The sequence below is a fragment of the Lytechinus pictus genome, chromosome 13 (assembly GCF_037042905.1).
Source record: "Lytechinus pictus isolate F3 Inbred chromosome 13, Lp3.0, whole genome shotgun sequence".
In the NCBI taxonomy this organism is placed as follows: domain Eukaryota; kingdom Metazoa; phylum Echinodermata; class Echinoidea; order Temnopleuroida; family Toxopneustidae; genus Lytechinus; species Lytechinus pictus.
In genome coordinates, this window is record NC_087257.1 from 11,860,188 (window position 1) to 11,885,969 (window position 25,782).

Here is a 25,782-nt window from a genome sequence, read left to right on the forward strand (position 1 = left end):
CGGGTCATGGTCCACCACTGCTTACGGGGGTTGACAGATGCACAGTTTAGAGAGATTATCATTTACTTGTTCTTGCAAGGAAGTTAGATCTTTACCACTACACAGAATACTAGAATACTCAAGAATATTCATAAGAGGGATATAAACATATGTGGCCATAATGTGGTATCGCTAGCCAACAATAATAAAAACTAGACATCCCCTATGAAAATATCCCATACCCTAGCTTCACCATGGAAGAGTGCCAATTTACCACGGTACGTTTTCATGAGGGATGAAATAACATGAATCTTTCTGTGTCTTACCATGTTTGGCAGTTCCTCATGAAGTAATTTCCAGCTTCCATCCTCTTTCCATCAACAATACATGGGCAGTCTGATGGCAGTACACACTGTTCATCGTTTGACATAACCAATCCTTCAGGGCAGAAACATCCTTCAATACATGTATCGTTACAGCCAGAAGGGGGGTCTGTCTCGTCTTCAATCCAGCACCGATCCGCACATTTATTTCCGCATGCTGTGTATATGGTCCCACCAAAGCACTGGAGACCTGTGCATTGAAAGTTTCACCATTCATTGCTTTCCATCACTATTCTGTTTCACGTCACACAAATACAGAGGTGCATGAAAAAATTCTGATTAAACCTTCTAGAACTCAAAATCATTGATGCTAATGTAAAATTATTAACACCTGCATTTCAAAGATAATTGATGAAATGCAAAATAATTTCCATTTCAAAATTGGAAGTTGTGCTCTTTTTTTTAATAAAGAATTCTATATGCCTGCACATTGGGTAAATACTTCCACAAAAGGTTAACTCAGAACCATATATATAAGCATTAATGTACTTCAAGATAAATGTCAGTTTTGGTAACGACCTCAAAATGAGTTTGAACAGAATCCAGTAAAATGAGCACCGATGTGCTGGATTTACATGTATAAAGCACTATTTGCATGAGGTCACGTTGGAACTATTCTAGTGCCCAATCAAAATTATCTGCATTAGTTGTTTTATAAAAGAGTGATGTGACATGGATACTTGTTATTTGATACAACCATCCCCATTTGAAAACGATGACCTATCTGTCAAACTAGTCATTGGTACCAGTCATTAGCAAGTTCTCCTGTTAGCTTATAAACTGGCTTACCGCAGGTTTCGGTGGCTCTCCAAGGGATAGATATCGATTTATCACTGCACTCTTTTGCATAGGCAGTGATGGCTGTACACAGGCATTCACAATCTCCTCCTCGATTGCAAGCACAACTGTCCACGACGCAATTATCGTAGTAACTTTGAGGATCAACCTAGTGTAGAAACGTAGACATACAAAAATATAGTATGTAGTGATGGAAGGGCGTGGTAGGCTTGTGAGCTGGGAACGGTACCCAAACCATATCTTAGGTATCAATAAGAATATGAGATCCAGTGGGTGTTTTATAAAGCTGTTTGTAAAGTTACGAACGACTTTACGCACAACTGGAACATGTTCTTAGGTCGTAACTCAATTACATACAGGAATATCAAATAGCACACAAAAGGATCACCAGTCGTGCGTAAAGTCATTCGTATCTTACAAACAGCTTTATGAAACACCCACCAGTTGTGTTAAGAGTAAAAGGCCATTGCCATCTAAAACAAAACAGCAGATTCATCTTTCATATGCAAACCTTCACTTAACTCAAAATCTGATGTTCCATGATATTTCAGGTAATAATAATGCTAGGGTCTTCAAAAAGGAAAAGAACAACTAGAGAAAATACAGCAAAGAGCAACAAGACTGTGACTACCCAACGTCCATCATTTTGATTACCAAAAAAGGTTGAGAATATTGAGTGGGACTCCCTACTCTCCAATAAAGGAGACAAAAAGCAGAAATAATTCAAATTTTTGAGATAAATGAAATATAACAGAAAGAGCATTTGATCACATTGCTCTAAACAGCATATTCCATCTTGATCACAATAAAAATACCAGGGGCTATTGTATGAATTTTAAGAAATTATACAGGTGTAGATTACAAATAAGACATTAACATTTTTAAAGGAGAAATATATTGAAAATCCCCCAAATTATCATTTTTTAAATTATAATTTCGAAGTCAATTTGTTGAGTGAGTGAAAAGACTCTGCCTGAACATGGTCGTGGACTTGATTTTCATTGATTTTGTGCTTCACCGTGCGTACTGCACGGTGCAACTGAATGTGAGTTGATATACGACTAGGTGAGTTCTTTCCATTCACCATCACTGGTGTAATTCTCCTAATTTCCTTCTTCCGCGTCACTTTGTTGTTCACTAGAGCTAGAATCTTCATCATCAATCTCTTCTACTTCAAAATCATCTATTTTGAAATACAAACCTAGATATAACTTCTGGGTTTTCTTCTATTTTGTGATCGAACTATTCAGTCACAGTGTGGAGAAAACATAGGTACCCTCACATTCACAATAGATTTTGCACGCGAGTGGAGCTTGATGTGGGAGAGCCAATCAGGTCTTTCGTGCAAGGATACACATCATTGAATTCAAGACAAATCAGAGACCAATTTGAGGAATATTTCGGAGAAGCATTTTAGCGCTTTTTAATTGACGATTTCCACCTCATGTATTTTTTCTGATTTTTTCAATCCCAACATCATTACCTTTCCATTGATATATAATAAGACCATATTCATAATCAATATATTTCTCCTTTAAAGCTGGGAGTACCAATAACTAGAATGCTTTGCCAGAGAAAGCAGTTTCTGCCGCTAGTGTGGATGCATTTAAAATATGACATTGAGAGGCACTGGACAATCTATCCAGTAGAATTCTCCATATCAGAGATAACCCAAGGCGACAAGGGGCAAATAACCTTCCAACTTTATGTCTCTACATCCAAGTAAATCCCAGTATGTATTAAGTTAAATGGAAATAACAGAAATCAAGAGGAATTACATTTAATAAAAAGCTGTAAAGTTCATTGGCAAGATACTCATCCCAAATGTCCCATTTTATCTGACAGCTACCATAGTAACCATGCCTCTCAGCCAATCAAAATGTAAGAAAGATATCAGATCTGACAACTTATTGGACAAAAATGTTGATGAAACACACACCGAGTAATGAATTAAAATATCCTAAAAGTTACAGTATTTTTCAACTCATTTAATATATTCTGGAGGTGTGTGGAAAGAAATAATAATGATGAGACCTGTATGAAGTCAAGAGGAATAATAAATATGGAAAAGAAAGACTTGTAAAAAAATGTTGACCCATATCTCCTTTCTCTCACTGATTTCAGTGTCAATCACAGTCAGCAAACCTGCAACATTGCAGCTATCAAAGCAAAAAGATGGCCACATTAATTGGGTTACACTTCGTAATTCCGAAGGTTCGTAATTCCGAAGGTTCTTTATTCCGAAGGTTCTTTATTCCGAAGATTCGTAATTCCGAAACACGCAAATTGCCTATACCTCGATGTTCGTTAATCCAAAAACGTAAAAGGGTTCGTTAATCCGAACATTTGTGGCGCTATTCCAAAGGTTCGTTATTCCGAAGGTTCGATAATCCGAAAACGAAATAAGGTTAGATGTTCCGATGGTTCGTTAATCCGAAAACAAAATAAGGTTCATTGTTCCGAAGGTTCGTTTATCCAAAAACGAAATAAGGTTCATTGTTCCGAAGGTTCGTAAGTCCGAAAACAAAATAAGGTTAGTTAATCATTTAGTTTTCGGACAAACGAACCTTCGGAATTACGAACCTCATTTTTTTTTCGGATTAACGAACCTTCGGAATTACGAACCTCACTTTGTTTTCGGACTAACGAACCTTCAGAATTACGAACCTTATTTCGTTTTTGGACTAACGAACCTTCGGAATTACGAACCTTCGGAAATACGAACCTTCGGAATAACGAACCTTCGGAATATCGGAACCTTCGGAATAACGAAGCTTCGGAATTACGAATGTATGCGCATTAATTGGAGGTGATCTATATTAGCTTCCTGAACATGGCTTCCCTTCTTCATAGATTCTCTTATACCATTCATGTGACTATTTTACAAATAATGTTTAATTCTCACTATCTACTTGCTTCATAATGAAATCATAGTCCCATGATATTCAAATTTATCAAATGCGGTGATTGCTATGACAAAAGGGCGGTCATCATCATGAACATCATCAACATCATCAGTATCATCTTTCAACTGTATTATTATATGACTATGATCGCATTCATTTAGGTACCTTACTATGCCACGTACATACTTGTGGCAAGGTTGAAACAGGGACTGCTTGATGATCGTCATGAACATCATCAATAGGCCCTATCATAAAAAAATACTATCACCTTCAACTGTATTCTCATTTCCAATATGATCGCATTCATTAAGGTAGTACCACTTACATATTTGTGGCAAGGTTTAAACAGGGACTGCTTAATGATCATCATGAACATCATCAATATCATAAATAGTATCATCATCTTCAACTGTATTCTCATTTGCAATATGATCGCATTTATGAAGGTAGTACCACTTACATATGTGTGGCAAGGCTTAAACAGGGACTGCTTAATTATGGCACATGAATACTCCGACCAGAGCCTCCGGTCGGGGTTTGATTCACAAGAATCTTCGGCGTGTGTTGTAACCGGACAAGATGCAGTGATTTTCCAACTTTCGGCAAATGAAACTGGGCTGGTCTCCACCATATTCCCCCTAGGCATGAGGAAATCATTTTCGCTGTTGCCGTCAAAGTTACCACACAATCCACATAGCTTTTCTCTGTAATACGGGTGAACAGTCACGTATATACTCATAGCCATATCCCATCGAAGTTGGACGTCTGCATTTAAGAGAAATTCCATAAGAAAAGACAGGTATGTAACTACTTGTATGCTACATGTACATGTTAACAATCTCTCAACACTTTGATATGTACAAAGTGGTGTTATTTGCTCGATAAAAAAAATACGAGGAATCCAGGGGGAACTTGGTTAGTGGTGACTGTTCATTTGCTCATGCTGCCCCAGTTTTATGGAACAACCTTCAACATTCCCAAATTTAAAACGGCTATTTCCGTTGATCACTCGATGTGTGTATTTACTGATCAAATATAGCATGGACGTTTCTCCCTTATCAATCAGTGCGTCTGTAATCATCACCTTATCGTTACTTTTCCAAAATGTACATAAATTTAACAAAGATCAATAATATGTCTTTTCTCTTTTCAGTTGGTTTGAGGTGCAAAGGAGCATGTGGTATGCCTTTTCCAATGACTCTCATTATCATTCCCATGAGTGAGAAATATGCCCATCTACATGTATGTATAGTTACAATTGTTGAGGTTTTGATTATGGTAATCGAAATGCATTCAACATAGTCTCAGCAATCCTTTTAAACTCTTTGTTTTTTACCCATTTACATAGTTTGAACAATAAAAATATAGTTGGCAGGTAAATACCAGGTAAATACTACCATGCAATTATTGACAAAAATGGGAAATACTGGGAAAAACTTTACAAAATCTATTCCTTTAATAGATATAACTAAAATGTGTACAGACTGTTGTGCATTAAGTGTGGTTCAATGTAAAATGCACTTATTTTTGCTGGTACAAATGTCTCACAAATTGCGTGTCCCCCCCCTGCTTTGACCCTAATATAGACAAATCTTAAATTGATCATTTGTACTCTCCAGTCTTAAATATTTTGGCTTCTTCACTGAAATGCACATAAATCAAGCAAATTTTTTTCTTCTGATAAAACTAACACATCAACTTTTCTTACAGGGGAAATTAGCAGTTAGTGGACGTTGGTCAATGTATGTCGAAACAAGATTGTAATCACATAACTTATCTAATGAAACTGTCACAGGCATGTCATACAAAGGGTCATTCTGGGCCCTGTTGCATGAAAGTTACCATTGGATGACAAATTAACCATTGTGGTAAAGTTACCATTATGGTAACTTTGCCATCCAATGGTAATGCTGATCGATAGCCAATCAAAACCAAGGATTCTATGCAAGTTACCATTGGATGGCAAATTTACCATTATGGTTACTTTGCCATCCAATGGTAACTACCATGGTAACGCTGATCAATAGCCAATCAATATCAAGGATTCCATGCAAGTTACCATTGGATGGCAAAGTTACAATAATGGTAACTTTAACCCTTTGAACCCTTAATTATGAGGGACGGCAGTGACCCATACCCTGAATTATTTGCACGTCAATCGACCACATTCACAAACTCCCATGATTCGAGACCCAAAAGCATCTTCGCCCCGCTAGTACCCGGACGGGCCGGCTAAAGTTGTTTACCTTCTTGTAGACCTAGTCTACAAACAGAAATATCAACTTTAGTGTCTGTTTTGGGCTCAAAAAACTGTTTTCACTAAAGTCAGATATATCAATTGCTTCTCCATAGTAAGCATGTGACTTGCCGCGTATCACACCATGTATTACCACACATACCACACGGGCAACCGCAGAAAAGTTGCATATTTGGGCCATTTTCAATACTAAATTCTTCCGAAATCGTTGCCAATCTTGACTGAAATTATCGACTAAATACTCCAACAAGTACTAGAAAGATAACATCATTTTTAAAAGATCACCTGACATTTAGAATCCATGTTTTTGAAGTCACATGGCTTTAGGCCGGTATTCCGGCCTATTGGGTATATGCGCGTTCACTGGTAGGCCGGTATTCCGGCCTATCGGGTTCAAAGGGTTAATGCAACGGGGTGCTGGTACCACGACAAAGTGTCTCAAGAGTGAAAACGCAATAAAAAGGGTGACTTACATCTCTTTTTAACACCTGCCCATGTCACAAAGTAGTACATTCCAATTTTTTGATGCCAGAACTTCCTCTCCATGCTCGCCGGTGTGAAAATAGGCTCGCTTCCGCGGATCAAGGTCACGGTGGCACGATTTTTTATGGTCATGTTAATGAGCTTGGTACATGAATAACCAGGTTCTCCACATTCCTCATTTTCCACTGTGATTTGGAAGGTCCCTGTCTCGTTGGCCTGGCATGTGTCTCTCGCTAGGATGTAGCTACAGTCACCTAAAAAAATGAAAAAGAAATAAATTCACATATTTCACAATCCTTATGCAAAAGAGTGGTCGACAGAAACACCCAGCAGTAAAGTATTTCTCTCCTATTTTATGTACAAACCTCGGTTAATCAGTAGTTTTCCTTGGATCGAGTTCTATTGATTAATCTTTATTCTTTCCCTGTGGTTAGGATTCATTCTTCAGCCAAACATACCTTCCATTTCTAAATCTGACTCAAGGCACATGCGCTTCTAACAAAAAATTGTACATGTAGGTCAACAAGGACAAGGAGGCCTCATACGATAATGGACCTTGGAGAAATACGTACTGCAAAGAAAATTGGAAATTGTTTTGCTTGTGGCAGGTGCATTTTAAATTATACAATCAGAGAATTGTACACCAGCCACAACTGTGTGTATAAACATGTATATTCCCATTTAGCAGCAAGCTATTTAAAAAAAAAACTGTCACTAGTACAAATTAATTATTTTGAAAGATACTTCATTTGATTAGAGTTCAATGACAATGGCAGTCAAATGTATCAGTGGAGCAGTTACACATGAAATTCTACCACTATTCCCATTCATGCCCGGTGGCACATGAAGCCTCCACGCTTTGTTTCCATTTTTGTTGGCATCTAGCACATCCCCTGGCCTCATTCCAAACTCTTCCATCCATCGGCGTTTCGCTTCTTCTCTACAGGTCTATGCCATGTTGTTTTTGGTCTATCCCTTTTTCATTTCCCTTCTGGTTTCCATGTTAGGGCAGAGTAACAATGATGGGTATATTGCTTTTTAATATTAGGAAAATTCTCATTTAAACTATCATGACACCCCAATTTCCAGTTCTTAACTAGCCTCTTGACATCTGAGCTGAAATATATATTCATGAGGAACGTCTTCCTAATGAATAAACATGAGTCATGATATTACCGGTCACCTAGTAAACCAATGAAAAGTCAAAGCTGTTTCGTCCGGGGTTCGGAATACTATAGTAGTCCACTATTTTGCAGGGGATTCATTTAATTGCGGGACACTAAAGGGGATATAACCAGCAAAATGCTACAAGTAGTGGTACCACTACTAATACTAGTACTGGCCGTAAAAGACCCATCACCGCCCCGAAACTTCCCGGGAGATACCGGTCAGCCACTGGTCAGACTCGAGTCAAGGGGAAGCAACTCCGCTACAGCGTTCCCTCACTGCACAGCGGAGATCGATAATTGACGCATAGTGGAATCGCATGAAATATTACATTTTTTCCATATCCTGTGGGTAGATTTACAAAAACATCTTGTCCTTTCAGTGCAGATTTAATTTCATCGACTTGCAAATCCTTAAATCTGTCAATATTCAGCATTTTAGAGGCATATTCAATGCTCTTTGATATTTCGTCGTCACTCTTCGCCAAGAATCCATGGGTCGCCATTCAAGATGAGCTCATGAATATTCAATATGACGTCATAGCAGCCCGCGCTCTCATTGGATGATTTTCACCGACCAGTTTTTGGTCGGAATACTGGTAAAAACAATAAAAAACAAAAGAAAGTCGGTGAAATTCAGCTCAGATGTCAAGAGGCCGTCTTGATCGCGGCGCTCTGCTTCGTTATATCCCTTGCTTCGCCATGTTCACTCGGAAAGCAGCCGACAGGGCCTCGACAAGAGGCTAGTTCTTAACCAGATCACAAACCCTCCCCCATTAGCAATCCTTTGCAAGAATGGTAATCCTTAAACAGATGTAATCCACCTTCCCCCCAGGAAAGGTGACCCTCATTGCCTGGCAGCACTGGCAGGGAGAGGGGAAGAGAGAGAGAGAGGAAGAGAGACATGCAATAGTCCTGAACTTCTTTTGTTTTATTTATTCTAATTTTGCCAATTGTGGGTCATTTTGCATCGTTCAAACTTATCTTCATCTAAATGTCTAATCGTTTTTGGATATGCAAATGTCCTAAAACAAATAGAATACTAATTAATTATTCCTAGAATTCTGTCAGCCAGGCGCCAGGAAGCTCTTAAAAGTTTGTTTATACTATCACGTAAGATGGACAGCTGCAATCCAACTTCACCCACTGTGGTCATCATTGGTTGCTGTGTGTTATCAGCTCTTATCAGCTGTAAGTCCACCCCTCCCCAGTTTAAACGAGAGAAATGGAAACTCTCCCAAAAACTGAAAGAAGGGAGTCAAATACCCCACTTGACCTCCCATTGACATAACACGCAAGGCAATGGGGTTCCTGTGTTATAAGCTGGTGGGGTATTTTTTAAACGGAGGAAACACATCATGAATAGAGGTAGGCTACAAATGGGTGATATTTCAAAACCAAGTTTTACATATCTCATTGAAGCAGAATGTTGTCCTGATCAATACGACACCATTTTTAAGAAAATCGGTTATAGAATGGGACAGCGTGGGCCAAAAAACGATTTTGAGAGGCTTGGCTTAAAAGTGCTGAGTCATTGTTTCTTGAAAATGAAAAAAGTCCTCATTTTCTTATTAGAAGGCATATTGAGCTGATTCTGGTGTATGTTTATATGTTAACTAGCCAGATAAATCCATTGGCATTGTCAAAAATGCTTAAAATATTCTAACAAGAGTGTCGCTGGGGCAAGCACATAATTTGTCCGCCTCTCTCTAACGGCACAGTATTCAGAATTTTTGTGCCAAATTTCATGCGTTTCACGTCAAAAGATGCGCAAGTCTGTATCAAACAAAATTCAGGAGGCGGCCTGGCATATGACACAGTGGATTCGATTCAACCGCAAAGGTAGGGGCCATAATAGCCCCTCAGGCTTTAAAGGGTTAAAATCAATATGGCCTTGTCGTCAATACCTTTTAGAATATTTTTGACAATGCCAATAGGTGTATCACGCTAGTAAACATATAAATAGACACCAGACTCAGCTCAATAGGCCTTCAAATAAGAAAATTAAGACTTTTTCCATTCTCAAGAAACAATGACTCAGCACTTATAGGCCAGGTCATGCCCCCTAAAATCCTTTTTTGGGGCCCGCACTGTCCCATTTTTCAACCAATTTTCTTTAAAATGGTGTCATATCGATCATGACAACATTCTGCTCCAAATGAGATGTAAAACTTGATTCTGAAACATCACCATTATTTAAATTCCTCTATAGAAGAACTCTATTTTTAAGGACATGACCTATCCAGTTCCAACGTCTTCTTTTGACTTTCTGACACATTTTGGTAAGTTGAAATTCATCAGAGTAAAATATGAGCATGAAGAGCACGCCAAATATTTTGAATTCATAATAATAATAATAATCCGCTTTTATATAGCGCTTAATAAATCAAAATGATGTCTCTATAAAGAGCTTCACCGATATATTATTATCCCAATCATCAGAGCCTGGCATGCCTATATACAACGTATGCACTTTCTCCACACCCAGAGGAGCATTCCAACAAGAGTTCAAAAACCTGATTGCTAGGCATACTACAAAGGTATTCACATCCTACCTGGTACCCATTTAAAACCTGGCTGGAGAGTGGCAAAGTGTGGATTGACACCTTGCTGAAGTACTCTTAGCCATGGTGAGATTCAAAAACACGACACCATGACGCTAATAATGATAATAGCTGGATCTGTAAAGCGCTCTTTATCTGAGGATAAAAAGCCCTACTATTATTACCTCGGCTTTAGCTGTGCTGCCCAAATAGGCGCTCAAGCATTCAAGGAATTTCTTCCTACCGGGTACCCATTCACCTCACCTGGGTTGAGTGCAGCACAATGTGGGTAAATTTCCTGCTGAACGAAAACATGACATGGCTGGGATTGAACTCATGTCCTTCAGATTGAAAGACAAAGAGTCATAACCACTAGACCATGACACCCCCACATGAATTCATTCGAGCATCTAACCAGTTGCAGAAGAGGTTACAGTCAAATGCAAATTCAATTCTCGCTACCCCAAATAGCGATTTCGCCGAGATCCGGGAAAATCCCTGTAACGTGCATTGCATTATGGGATAGCTTTTTCGGTATTACAACTTCCTGTTCGGAAGTCCAACGCACTGTTTTGCCATTTAGATCAACAGTGCCGTCATGCACAACAACACAACGTAGCTTTCGCTCGGAAAGTTCGTGATCACAACCCTCTCTTTCACTAACAGTTTTACAGCCTTTTCTGCTAAAGTCACTAATTCTGCCTGACGCTTTCCATTGCACGGTATTCATCTGTCAGTTAAGATTTTTTGAAGTTCCGAAACTGATTTTTATCCATTTTGTGGTCGACGAAAAATTGAACGAAATAAATGCTGAATATATTTAGTGTCTAGTTGAATACGATCGTGATGTCAGGCCGGTCGCTAAATGCAAAATTTTAAGATATTCATTATTTGTTTGATTTTTTTATAACCAAATAAAAACATGAATAAAAATTATTCTCACGTGAAATATATTTTTTATTTTTATTTATAATTCAAATGGAATCAAAACTGACCAAATGTAATAAAAAGTATTATACTCTGTACATATTACGCTGATTGGCATCGATTTCAGCGTGGTGGAATTAAACTCAGTATCGCGAACCTCGCGCGAGCATGACTCTAAACCGGAAGTGGTGATGACGACCCGACGGAGTGAAAATGATCTCGTCTCGCGCATTATGAGATTTTTGTTCCTATTTGGGGTAGCGAGAATTGATCAAGCAAAAGTTGATTTCCAACCAATCAGAAGTGCGCATTGGAAGCACACTGAATCTTCAAGAAAATTATGAATTTATGAATATACATGTACTCTATATCTAGAATATATTTTTATGCACTTTAGATGTTTGCGTTACTGGCTTTCAAATGTTGCAGCTGATTGGACCAATTGCAATTCTTCGAAGACGGGGCCCAAATGTTCTATGCATCATGTAACATAGTACATGTATATTAAAGGTAATGACAATATTACCACTTTTATTATCATGCTTCCATTCAACATAAGTTATGATAAAAACAAGATTGATTTTCAGAGAATGAACTTACCCATGAAGGCATATTCTTTCCCATCGAATGTTTTGTAGTGAGGATCCCCATAGGCCGTACAGGTTCCTAGACAAAAACAATTAGGCCAGGAAAGAAATGATTAATGATTAATGACCAATAACACTTACGTGGGCATTTTTCTTACAGTTTTACCCATATTTTTTCAAGCATTTCCTGCTGAAAAGGACCTAGAGTTTCATATTGTGTTCAAAGTCTTAAACAGCAATATCATCATAATTATCAGCATCCTATTGAAGTTTTCAGAGAATAAATTTAATTTACAAACCTGGGCAATCATTTTTCTCGCAGTTCCATCCGTTAGGTTCACATGTGCTAAAAAGGAAAGAAAATCAATAGAGAAATTAGAATTGTCTTACCAAACTGAAAATGACTCAAAGAATATCTAATTATTTACATTGGATGAAATGCGATGAAACTTCATTTTTTATGATTATTGAACATATTTTTCATACATGCTGGAGTATGTCAACCCTACCCCATTCCTTTCCTACTTGATCAAGATAGTAGATATTGCTTCTGAATTCAATAGTGTGGATATTTGTGAAATTCATAAATAGTATACCAAGGGAATCCTCAAAAGTTGACCTCAATTTTAAAAATCATATTCCTATTCTGATATCATGTAAATGTGCTATTTCATCTAAAATAATACAGATCCACCAACTTTCGACAAAAGCCTCTCAGCTCTCCATTGTGATTTGATTTGCTTTTTCAAAGGAATTGGTGCGTTGTAGAGATTTTTCACGTAGTAAATGTGAAAAGTCAGGAATGTTAGTTTTGAGGTGGCTGGACACATATGATAGATAACTGGTTTATTGATAAAAAACATCATTGCAACAAAGCCAAACTGCGATAAGTTTACAGAGGTACAGGGGCATTACATAAACATCATAATACAAAAAAGTAAATTGAAATATTAGTTAAAAAATATATCACATAATCATATACTCGTAATTTCATAAAAAGGGAATACAATTTGAACACAATTTAGAAGTATATATAATACGAGTTCAATTTAAAAAAAAAATCATATGAATTCAGAGAAGGATAACAAAGAATATGCATGTAGATGGAGGCGAAAAGTAGGTGAAGAAGGAAAGGAGTGGAGAAGATAATGAAGTTAAGGAGAGGAGAAATAAGAGAAAAGGTGAAAAGGGAAAAGGATACAAAAGAAAAAGGAAGGATGGAAGATGAATCACACAGACTGAAATGTTGACAATTTTATGCAAAAATAATCATCATAGATTAAGGCCTGGTGAGCTTGTATCCTGGATATGAAGAGCTCACTTGCAAAATGGGTTAGGTCCATTTTTCATCAAATTTGATTTTTATGTCTCAATGTATAGATTTTTAGTAGCTCTATAAGATGATACCAAAGAAAAGTTGAAATTCCTATTAAAAAGTGAACTAAAATGGCAAAGAAAAATCACTTTTTTCAAAAGGGGTTGGGTCCATTTAAGTTCAGTTGTAAAAGGGGTTAGGTCCACACAGAATTTTTTTGGAAAAGAATATCTTAAAACAATATGAAGACAGGGAAATTTCTTTTACATCCAATTTTATGCTCTCATGATAGGGTATCATGAAAATTCAGTTTCGCATTAGAATATTGCAATTAAAAAAAGGATTTTCTTGGAGTGAACCTAACCCCTTTTGCAACTAAACTCTTCTGAAGAACTCATTTGTCAAAAGGGGTTAGGTCCATTTTTCATAATTTTATTGTTTTCTGTCTCTAAACCTCTAAATTTTTAGTCACTCTGATGATACCAAAGAAAATTTGAAATTCAGATGAAAACGTGAATGAAAGTAGCAAAGAAAATTTTTTTTTTATCAAAAGAGATTGGATTGATTTTAGTTTGCTCGCAAAAGGGGTTAGGTCCACAATGATAATTTTTTTTTAATATATAGAAAAAAAATTGAAGACAGATATATTTCTTTTATACCCAATTTTATGTTCACATGATAGGGTAGTACATCATGACAATTTAGTTTCTCATAAGAATATTGCAACTAAACTCTTCATATACTTAAAGGTGAAGTCCACCCTGACATACTGTAGAGTTATTTGTAATTAAAGAAAAATGAAAAATAATGTGAAATATTGGTGAAGGTTTGAAGAAAATCCATCAAAGATTAAAAAAAGTTTCCAGAACATTATTTTTGTTATTTGTGATGTCATACATGTCTGCAATGCAGTTTTTCACATCAGTAAAATGATGTTTTCTAAAAAAAAATGATTTTTTTTTTTAAAAATAATAATAATAATAGACAGTTCTTGTATAGTGCATAACACATTATAAATAACGTCTCTATGCGCTTCCAAAGGACTTGGATATTATTACCCTGGCTTTAGCCCCGCAGCTTTTTACAGCGCTGGGGCGTTTCAAGGAATAAATTCCTGCCAGGTACCCATTCACCTCACCTGGGTTGAGTGCAGCACAATGTGGATAAATTTCTTGCTGAAGGAAACTACGCAATGGCTGGGATTTTTATTGCACCTTCACTATATTATCAGGCAAATCATTTTCACAGCCATTCAGGCAAGAAAACAAAATTTAGTCCTCATTAACTGTTACAAATTTGAAATTTATACATTTTATATTACACAACATACACTGTATAAGGCAACTTTCACCAATATTTTCAAATGACTTTTTCTGGTATTTTCACAACAAACTTTTCGTCAGGATGAACTTCCCTTTTAAGCCAGCGGATGAATGTAACTTGGGTCATACTCACCATTCATTGCAGTCCATTTTTGTTTTCTCATTATGTTCAAATTTCTTGCCGTGGTGGTAGCAGGGACATTCCTCCGTCGGAATGCATTTACCCAAGAAGTCGGCCATACCATCTGGACATACGCAGCCTCCCTCACACAGCTCCACACTACGCACTGGATTCAGAAGTTCACAAGTCTTCAGCACAGCACACTCCGACCACTGTTTATCACTAGGACACACCGGCACTGCAAGAAAATGGGATAGGTAACGTAAAATTTTGAGAATAGAGCTTAAAAAGAGAAAAATCTCCAGGCCGCCCTCCCCTTTTTGAGGCATACAAGGGAAGGAAAGGGCTACATGTGTGTATTATATTATGTAAAGAGGAAAATGAAATGATGGAGAAAAATATAAAAGTGGAAACAAAACAGGTTAAATGGAATGAACAACCAAGGAAGCCACAGGCATCAACACTTTGAAGGAATGGATTTTGGTAACCCCCCCCACCCTGCCCACATCAGACATTAGAAGGTGCAAAATGTTAGCATTTTCCCCAAGGAACAGACTCTTGTTTTTTAATTTGTTTCATGACTGATTGAGGATTAGTAATGTGTAAAAATAATAAGCGAGAATTTTTTTTTTCAAGTGACAATTTATCCAAAACCTTTACGCAAATAAGTTGTACAAGAAGTATGTACAGACAAGGAGAAGATGTCTTACATGCCAGTGAATTCAGCCAATAAGTACCAAATTTATTATAATTTACTAATGTCTCTATTTGTTGTTGATATTATAGATATTAAACAATGAGTGATATCATAAACTAAGGCCGTTTGAAAACAACCAAAGTACCAACAGATCACTTAAGGCATCTATTAACATGCAATAATATTCCTAAAGTACTGCTCTAGTAACGACATCATAATAATAATAATAATAATAATATATAGGATTTGTAATGCGCCAAATCCACTCGGCAGAGTGCCCAAGGCGCAGTGAAAGAAAGAATGAAAGAAAGAAAGAAAAATGTACTTCAGTCAATCCCCAAAGAAAATATATTTATAAATTGATTATAAATGAATAATAGCAAAGATACTACAAGGGGAAGATCAGACAGGACATAGACCGCGCAATGAAACGCTCAGGAAGAGGCCCTACAACGTTGAGTAAGTAACGACCTTTTTGGACCTTTGCGTATCGCAATATGGTTGTGTACAAAACATATGAGAGAAATGGTGAAGGGGTGAAGGAATAGACGATTTTTACATTTTGGAATTTGTTTTATTAATTTTTTTTCTTAGAGATGAATATATATATATATATATATATGAAAGATTAATATTTTTCAGAATTTTCTGGGTAAGAAAAGATGAATTATTCCCATGGGCCACCCTTGAGCCCTCTCTAAAATCCCCCTCTCTTTTACATACACAGTCATGTGCCGATGTGCGAAGATTTACTTACTCAACGCTAGTGGGCGCCCTACCATGAGCATTATTCGAGCGTTTAAAAAAATCGCTGAAGTGTCCGATCTTCCCCTTGTAGTATCTTTGATACTAGACAATCTACAGACACCCTCTCCATCCTTGAGAAGAGAAAATTGTCAGGATGTAAAAAACAATGTAACAGATTCATACCTGAGCAATTAAGTTCACTTCGGTCCCATATACCTGCATTACAATGGCTGCAAGAAAAAAAAACAGAAAAGTGTAAACATCATTCAAAAGGGATTGAAGTATTTTACTTCCAAACAAAGTCAGAAATTGTATCATGGCAGTTGGTAAATAATGGCCTCATCTCTATATACTGTAAAAGTGGAAATTTTCGCAGTGTGGAAGTTTTCGTGGATTTCGCGGCAAGATCTGCGAGCGCGAATTCAAAAACATGCAAATTTATGAGCTATTTTAATGCAAGTTTTGAACCGCGGTTCAATTGCGAGTATCGTTTTGGCAAAGAGACTGCATAATTTGACCTATAGAAAGCGACATTTAACCCTAAAAGGACTGGGGGGCCATGATGCCCCCACTTGACACTACGCGCGATATTTCTGAAACGCCAAAAGATAGCGCCGCAAAATTTATTACTTTTTTCTTTGAAGTCTCGCGCAACTTTTGAGACCAAATTCGCGACATACGGGTATAGCATCGCGACGTCACATGACTTTTTACGAGACAATGTCATGCCGAAAATGGCTCATTTTTATACTTTGTGTACAAAGTCTATGGGAGATGAAATTTTTAATTTAGTTGTTAAATGGTCTGTAATAATTTCCATTGAAAAAACAATGAAAAACAAAAGATGAAAAAACAGAGAAATATATAAGAAATTCTAAAAACAAAGAAATACATAAGGAAAAAATTGGCATTCGCAATTTTTCTTTGTGGAAACCTTTAAATTAGATTACAAAAATGAGATCTGCAAAAAAAGAAGAAAATTTGAAGTGAAATTGGGTGTTAAATATGCAAATAATGTTTTTCATGAATAAATTGCATATTTTATTCATAATAAATAAAAAATAATTATTTCATAATTTTTTTTAAACACTATCGTGTAGTTTATGTGGTGAGGAATGTGCATGCTGAATTTCGGCGCGATCGCGCGAACAGCGGCCGAGATCAGAAGGGGGGGGCCATCATGGCCCCCCGTCCTCAATACATCTCAAATAGCCCAGTCCTTTAAGGGTTAAGCAAGCAAGCTTAAGCTCCAAAATCATAATATGCATCGCGAGAATTTGTTCCATTGTGAACATTTTGTTTAACAGTTGCAGATCGGTATTTAAATTATGATTTTGCTTGAAATATAAGTTGCTATTGTTGTTTGATTGGTGAGTGTTTAGATCTGTGTAATAATTTTTAAGAAGACGCCTTGTCGATCGCCCAGGTTTGTTGATTGATCCCATGCACTTTGAATAGCCATAATCCCCCGGTCCTTACCCGGTGCTCGGCTGTCCATATCAGGCCAGCAGCGCCTCCGTTTTTGCCTTCCTTGATGTCCGTGCCGCAAAGAAAAGCTGCGCTAAATGTCACAAAAGCTCATGATTGGATCAAAACAATGCTGAATTACGCCGCTTTAGAGCTAGAATTATGATCAGAAAATACAATTTCGTTGCTGAAATGTTAATTAAAACCATTCACAGATGGGGAAGGAGGAAGTGACTTTGTGATTATGGAGTGTGCAGCGCGATTTCAAGAACCCGCGAATATGTTTTGAAGCCGCCAAGCGCAAAAAATTAATCCCGCGAAAATAACAGCGTTTTCAGTAATCTATATAAAATTTCATCTGTCCTTGAATTATGTATTATGCTTGTTGCCTGGTTTGTTTGAAAATCAGTAGCTACCTTGTCATTTGCAATTAACCTATTAGCCCGTATTCTGAAGTCTGGTTTAATATGGTCTTACACTGTGCAAAACGTATGGGAAGCCAACATGTCAAATTTTGGTTAAATAGTATGCTTCCCACGATTTACTGTGCCTTTTTTAATTCTTTAAACAGTGAAGACAACCATCTAATTTTTCATTCCCAGATTGAATGAAGGAATGATTCGAGAGTCAAATGAGCCGGTAAATAGAAAATCTCCAGTTGGAGTTTAATTATGTCACAACTGGCCATCCATAGTTAAAACTCAACTTTAAACCAGAATTTAAATTACACCAAACTTCAGAATATGGGTCATTGACTACTGGAACTGGATAGTGCTTGCAAGAAGCCTACAGAAATCACAGAAATCAGAAGTCGTGTTTAACAGGTTAAACGATGATTCGTAGACTGTGGGATGCGTGACAGGCTTGAATTTAATGGAATTGAATGTTCATTTCAAATATACACTGCAAATAGCAGCCAAAGGGCTGAATTACGTTCAGCATACAACATGGTATATAAAGATGCATAAAAACATAGAATTTACGAAGAAATAGGCAAATATCAAAATGAAATAGTTACACAAAAGAATTGATGGGAATACCCAACATCAGGAGTGCTCAGAGGTAAGACAAAGTAGCGAGAGTATGTTAGAAACAAGGCAGAGTGAAATATGATGAAAGGAGGGAGACAGTCAAAGAAGTTGGGTATTTAACCAAATAGAAAAACAATATTACATCAAAATGGTAAATAAAGTATGAAAACAAAAGGAGATGCAATACATGTCTATTACGTTAGTACAACAAAAGGGTCATGTAGGAAATTGGAGCTGTTACACAGATTTAAAAAAATGATATCCAGAATAACAATATTTGACCCGGAGCAACAAGGACAAGGCTTGAGAGAGGTTTGAAGATATCAATCTTACATTTCGCCACACTCGGTCAATCTCGACTTGCCCGAATCATAATAACGCTGGTTGACTATGTGATACACACAAGGACATTGGGATGGGAATACACAAGCCTGTGTACGCTCGTCGAATACCTAGAGACAATAAAATAAAATCAGGACATTAAAAAAAAAATTGCAATCATGTTTTATTTCAAATTCTTGTAAAATACATTCAAATACAATCAAATATAAACAAAAAAAGAAGACATAAAGGTGCAAATATAAAGAATATGGTGGAGCCAGCAGAGGCCATTTGCCTTTCATAGGCTAGCTGGGCTCCAGTACCATAGAGAGAATAGGGAGGGTATACTTATATCGTCGGCGTTCATCCGAACCTCGTATCAGTCAATTCTGGTCAAATAAATTAATTTTGAGATTTTTGCAAAAAATGAAAGTACAAGTCCTGTTCTGTTCATAGCTAAATTTCTAGGCAGCAATTTATTATAGTCCCTGAGATATGAGATTTCTACAGCGATGCCATAAAAAATTATTGATAAAATGTGCAAACCCCATTGGAAACGTGTACTGCAGCAAGGCAAACAAAAGCTGCACATTTTGACTGACCAAATGCATAGGGTTGTTGTATCCCCTATGGCGTTTTTGTACAGGGGAAATCTAAACAGATGACACCGAAATTACAAGCATGCAGCTCTTTTGAAATATTTTCTCTGATCCTTGGTTTTGTGTAAAAAAAAAATACCAATGTCAAGCAATTGTCTTGGTCTTTCCAACCATGTATTTTCAAAGAATGAATATATTGTAAGGCTTGGGAACTTAGTGTGAATATTATAGTAAACTTTGAAGTTGATTTTCTCTGAAATGGATTTGTACCGTCGTATGTGTGATACAACGGTTTGGATGACTGCCGACGATGTGTAGTTATGATGGGTAAATTGAATACATAAACATTTACTGTACTTAAGATTCCTTCATGAATTTCTTCTTATACTTTCATTTTATAATAAGGCAATAGATGGGGACATTTTTATATTAACAGAGGTATTGCATTCCAAGTAATTACTCCAGAATATAAGTATTCTGACGGTCTATGTGAGGTCTGATATTTTAACAGAGGAATATATGATAGATTCAGGAATAAGCCCTAAATGGGGTTGAATTACAATGATCACTTAAGAGTGCCAAATAATACACATTTATACTATCTATGGTGCATATTTTTATAGTTTTTTTTTTAATAAATATGTTTCTGATTGTTCAGGCCCCAAGAAACTATTGGTGAATGAGCTGCCATGAAAATTGAGGTGCCTTGGCCGAGTGGTCTAAGGCGCCTGGCCATAAATAGAAAGTCTGGTGTTCGATCCCCGGCCGCGGCACCTATGCCCATGAGCAAAGCATTTAATGTACAATGATCTTTTATCCTGCTTTCAAATAAATGGAAATGCTTTATGCATTATTGTTAACTTGGTGTGCACTTGTTTAAAAAAAATACCCCAAAAAATACCCCCAAAAAATATATAAAAAATTAAAAAATACTAAATACTAAATAAATTAAATTTTCAAAAATACAAAATAAACAAATAACCAATCATTCAAATAACAAATGAATAAATAAATAAATATATGAATGTAAATGAATATGAATCACAATTAGTTGTCTATCTTGTTATTATTCTGGAATCATACGCTTCCTTGCACAATGCAAAGTTAGCAAATAAGTCAATGGAGTAGCAAATAAGACAGAATAGTGAATATGCTTTGGACCAAGGGTATAATTAAGCTCCATTTTTAACAAATCAGAGGACAGGATTATTCAAGGTTCTCCATAAGCGGAATTATTTTTTTTTTAATTCAGGGTAAAAATTAATTGTGTCGTAATATCACAAATAAAATTAAAACCAACCATCTGCATGGTAGATTTAAATCAAATTGATAACCTAACAAAGATAATATCTATAATGATGATACAATTAATAACATCTATAACAATTATGATACAAAACCTCCTTTTACATCCTCATAAAATATTGATGAAATATATCATTATCATGCGTTTCCACGGGACACATAAAAATAATAAAATAATGAAAAATATACAGCTCTCAGGGCAATCAAGGGATGAGTCCTCATCTCCACACTCTTCTTTCTTTTGTTTCCCCTTTTCATCCATCTTTCTCCCTTTTTTCCCCACTACTTGAAACCACCCACTTCCCTCCTCTTGCATCACACCTTCATTCGCATAATTACCCCAGGCTTGAAAAGGAGCATAAGGACAGAAAACCAGAATGCTACAGTGGAATTTGGATCCTGAACCTCGTTGTTCATGGCCCGGGTACTTAAGGTACCTTAACTGAGCCAAGTTATGCACCATTTACATTTGACCTATGTTTATCTGAGGGCGCCAGTAGGTGATCGTGTCCTGTAAGTCATACTATCTCCTTATTAACAGTCACATACACTTTTTTATGGATTCACAATAATTGAAGGGAGTAGGATTTTGTTCAGCGCCGAGCTACGTAAAATTGAAAAATCCAAAGATTATTTTCCGTTACACATCATAGGAGCATTGTACAATCAATGCAGGGTCACCGTACAACCATCGCAGAGGTACATGTATCGTCTATTGTACCGGCATCACGGATCAGCACAGGGTCATTATTTAAATCAAAGCAGGGGCATCATATGTGACCTGCCACCCCAAAACCAACAATAAGTCTACCCAAATGAATACTGAGATTTTTATTGAGTTTGAAAATTCATTTCCTGAGCTTTAAAATGATATATGATATGTTAAAATTGACCAACAATAACCATTACAAGTACTTGATTAAATGCAGAGGAAATTCATCAAGAGCTTAAAAATTAAGGAGAAAACAAGGTTTTAAGTTTGGGGTTCACTCAGGCATGAGATGTGCATACTGTGTAATCTCAGTGAAACTTCCAAGCAGTCTGAAAAAGTAGTGTCCAACAAACTGTTGTTTTTGTGTGTTTTTTTGTTTCAACTTCACGACTTAAATTTTTACAGTATGAAGAAGAATTGCTCTTTCAGATAAGTTATTTTTTAATTTTTGTTTTTGGAGACTAAATGACTATTTTGGCTATTTACAGAGAACCTTAGCTGGCGACTTATAGGTGGTTTGGGGGTGGTAGGTCACATATGATCTCAGATCTTTCCCACTTCCCCACAATTGCCTTACTGTTTGGCGACACGGAAGTGGAAAGATTTTTTTTTTAAAGGCTCTGTATTTTGTTAAGGCAAATAAAACACCTTAAAATGACCTGATAATAAAAAAAATGATCCATCCTCTCACCATATTATCTGGGCAGAAGCAGCCTGCTACATATCCATCAGAGCAAGTATTCTCATTTCGAATGTCAGCGCAAGACATATGACATCTGTCACCGGACTCGCTGAACTTCTGCAGTGGCACAGTACATTCTCTTGCTGCAAAGGCAAATGGTTTGATATCGTAAACAATTGAGACATGAGGAATAAATGGCCAATGGAATGCAGAAGAAGGAGGAAAAAACAATGAAGAATCAGCCGATAAACAAAGAAAAAAGCATGGAAGAACAAAGGACACTAATATTCGTGAAAAAAAATCTTCTCACAAAGTATAAAAATGAAGAATAAAAACAGGGTTGATGGTGGGAATCATAGCCTAAAATTTAAATCCTTGCAATCTTTGGTTAATTTGAATTACCTGAATCATGTGGAAGGCAGCATGAGATTACCTACACAGATTACTTGGCCAAACATACTGTTATCAACAATCACATAAGGAATATCTGTCCTGCACAAGCAGATAACAATATTTTTGCAAAATGATAGTATGAATAATGGTGTTGTAGATTTACTGCTGTGCAACATTGCCAAGTATCTGACCCAATGACATGTCAACAAGGAAATTCAGATAAATTTTAACTCAAACTAGCAAAATGGATTTTAAGAGAGGAGGAAACTTACCGGTACACTTTTCAACATCAGCTCTCCAAGAGTCAAGCAGGACATCATAACGGGAACAGGCCCTGGCATACCGACCCAGTGAGTCACACAGGCAATCTTCTGATGCGCCCTCACCGAGGCAAGAGCAGACATCCTCCTTGCATTTCTTGACGTAGATCTCAACGTCCACGTCCTGGTGGCAGGCGGTGAAGGGGTAGTTCCGCAGTGCGTTACAGGTTTGTGTGGCCAAAGTGGAGTACATCTGGTGTGTGGAGCAAGAATCTAACACCGGCATCCTATCGTTCTCTCCACAGAGAGCTTCTTGGGATGGGGCAGAAACTAAACGGGCGAACTCAGCGGCCACTGTTTCTTCGTTGTTTCGCATCCATCTGAAATCGTCCTTTGGAGATCCATTGAGAGTACCACATAAACCCATAGTCTGTGAAGTGATGAAAGAATTGGAAGCATTATTTAGGCAGCTCAACATAATACATATGTTTACTGTCATTCAATGCTCTTGTTCAGGAAGAGTATGTTAAAACTGATTTCCCTAAAAAAATTTCATGACCCATTCTGGAGGAAAGGCTTCATTCACTATCACAATAACAGGGACAAGAACAAATATCATAGATGTAGAGAGATTAAGTCTACTCTTTCAGATAAGTAGTTCTTTCTTGCTGATGACCCACAATAAACAAGGACATATTAAGTTTTCCTCTTACCTTTTTCTTTATTTCCCCTGTTTTTCAATTATAATATATACATGTAAATAAATTCAAGAAATTTTGTTGGATTAAAGCATGAAAGTTTCAAGCTTGTTTCTCTTATATATAACTGTGAAGAGCAGGGACCTATACATTGCGAGGTGCTTTCTAGCATATATTTGAGAGGATGCTATATATAAATACAGCGAGAATAAAGTAATCGACGTAGCCGGGGTTCAGTTCATAAAGTTTATTCACAAGCTTTCGGCATAATTGGGCCTTCTTCAGGTATTAGCTCTACGAAGTATTCTAGCTTTAAGTTTGATACGTATCTTATGCGCATGTGTGAAAGGATGCACAAGAATAATAAGTGTATGCGATCGCGAGAATTCCTACATGCTTACAAACTTGTGCTTACTCATGTGAATTTTATGTACATATTTAAAACCAATATCCTTAAAAATAAACCTATCTTTTGTATAATACAAGTCCCTAACCGTTCATATAGAATCTGCCTACACATATATATGATTCTTTAAGACGTCTGTTTATAGATTTTCATAAGGCGGCTGCCATTCATATCGACTCCTACAACTTAAATTACGACCTAAATAGGCTTTACTTAAGTTGTAGTAACCTTCTTCTGTGTATACATATTCCGCAAATTTGTTTGTACATTATGGCCACTTGTTTCTCTTGTACTTCAGATAACTGAAGAAGGCCCAATTATGGCCGAAAGCTTGTGAATAAACTTGATGAACTGAACCCCAGCTACGTCGATTGCTTTATTCTCGCTGTATCTATATATAGCATCCTCTCAAATATATATATATATATATATATACAAAGGTGAGTTTCACAATCCTTGCCCATGAACAGACATGTTTTCACAACTGTTTCAGAAACGGATTTTGAATTCATGTACTTTAATTCAAAAGTACTTCTCTGTTTTACGACTGTTTTTCATTATTTTTATATGGAAATAGTCGGTGACACCTTTTCAAACACAAATGACAGGGAAAGTAATTGTTTATAATCAGTTTAAGTAGAGATGATACAGTTATGAAGTTACACTGGTGTTGTACATGAAATCACATACTGAGCAATTATGGGTTTAACATGCACTTACATGTTAATGTACATAATGTTTCGTAATTTTAGAACCACATTCCTGGGCATTGCAAATTTTGGTCTTAAACGTTGCACAAATTTTTTTTTCAAAGAGTCATGAAACAACGAGACGCAAACCTTTCACATTGCTCAATTATCACAAAAAATGTTGAGAGGGCCTTTTGAGTGCTCCCCCATCCTTCCAAGGTTAAGAGTTATTCATTCAAATCATAGCATCAAAAATGAATTTAACAAACATGTATTATATATAAACTGAAGGAGAAACAAAACATGTTACCTCTATTCCGATATCTGAAGGAAGCCTTATATACACACTGGATGTTTCCGGGTTGAACTCTATCTCCATTCCGAAAAAAGTAGACAGATGAATTGACCCGGCCATGTTATGAATGTATACACCCTCCTTGTAGTTGTATGTGTACTGAGTAAAGTTTTTGGAAATACTTCAAAAAGGGAAAAGGAGGAAGTAGATGAAAATGTGATCAATTGCTATTTCAATTCCATGTATTGGTTGTAATTTGATTCCGAACATTGCATGAGTGATTACCCTATCATAGTGACAGGTTGGGAATGTATCCGAGCAAAACCAATTGAAGATTTATGGTGCTGCAAAATAAAAACTGTGGTGTTGATAGGTGTACATAGGGGATAACACCAGTCATATTACTCCGGTGTTGAATTTGTTGGTGTTAGTGCAACACCTATGGGTGTTATTAAACCTTACAACTATTCAAACATTATGAAAGGTGTCCTGATATTGCATACTGACACTACAACACTATAGTACAAAGTAAAAAATGTGGTGTTACAGGTGTACAAGTCATTTTACTCCTGTGTTAAATTTGTTGGTGTTAGTGCAACATCTTAAAACTATTATGAAAGGTGTTCCAAAAGTGCATACCAACACTGCATAAACCGTAGTACACAAAAAAAGTTGTGGTGTTGATTGATTTCT

At 36.7% G+C, this 25,782-nt stretch overlaps 1 protein-coding gene across 1 annotated transcript in view; it reads right to left on the minus strand.

The window, feature by feature from the left end:
• Nucleotides 1–25,782, minus strand: part of LOC129273999 (mucin-2-like) — a 131,501-nt gene that overhangs the window by 79,539 nt on the left and 26,180 nt on the right. The window contains exons 11-22 of the mRNA XM_064108643.1: nucleotides 25,105–25,270; nucleotides 23,014–23,431; nucleotides 22,358–22,491; nucleotides 19,063–19,181; nucleotides 16,415–16,461; nucleotides 14,800–15,025; nucleotides 12,329–12,375; nucleotides 12,043–12,108; nucleotides 6,797–7,060; nucleotides 4,527–4,831; nucleotides 1,152–1,308; nucleotides 306–552 (exon numbers count right to left, since the gene is read on the minus strand). Of these exons, the coding sequence (XP_063964713.1) occupies nucleotides 306–552; nucleotides 1,152–1,308; nucleotides 4,527–4,831; nucleotides 6,797–7,060; nucleotides 12,043–12,108; nucleotides 12,329–12,375; nucleotides 14,800–15,025; nucleotides 16,415–16,461; nucleotides 19,063–19,181; nucleotides 22,358–22,491; nucleotides 23,014–23,431; nucleotides 25,105–25,270 (2,196 nt within the window). The remainder of the gene's footprint in view (nucleotides 1–305; nucleotides 553–1,151; nucleotides 1,309–4,526; nucleotides 4,832–6,796; nucleotides 7,061–12,042; nucleotides 12,109–12,328; nucleotides 12,376–14,799; nucleotides 15,026–16,414; nucleotides 16,462–19,062; nucleotides 19,182–22,357; nucleotides 22,492–23,013; nucleotides 23,432–25,104; nucleotides 25,271–25,782) is intronic.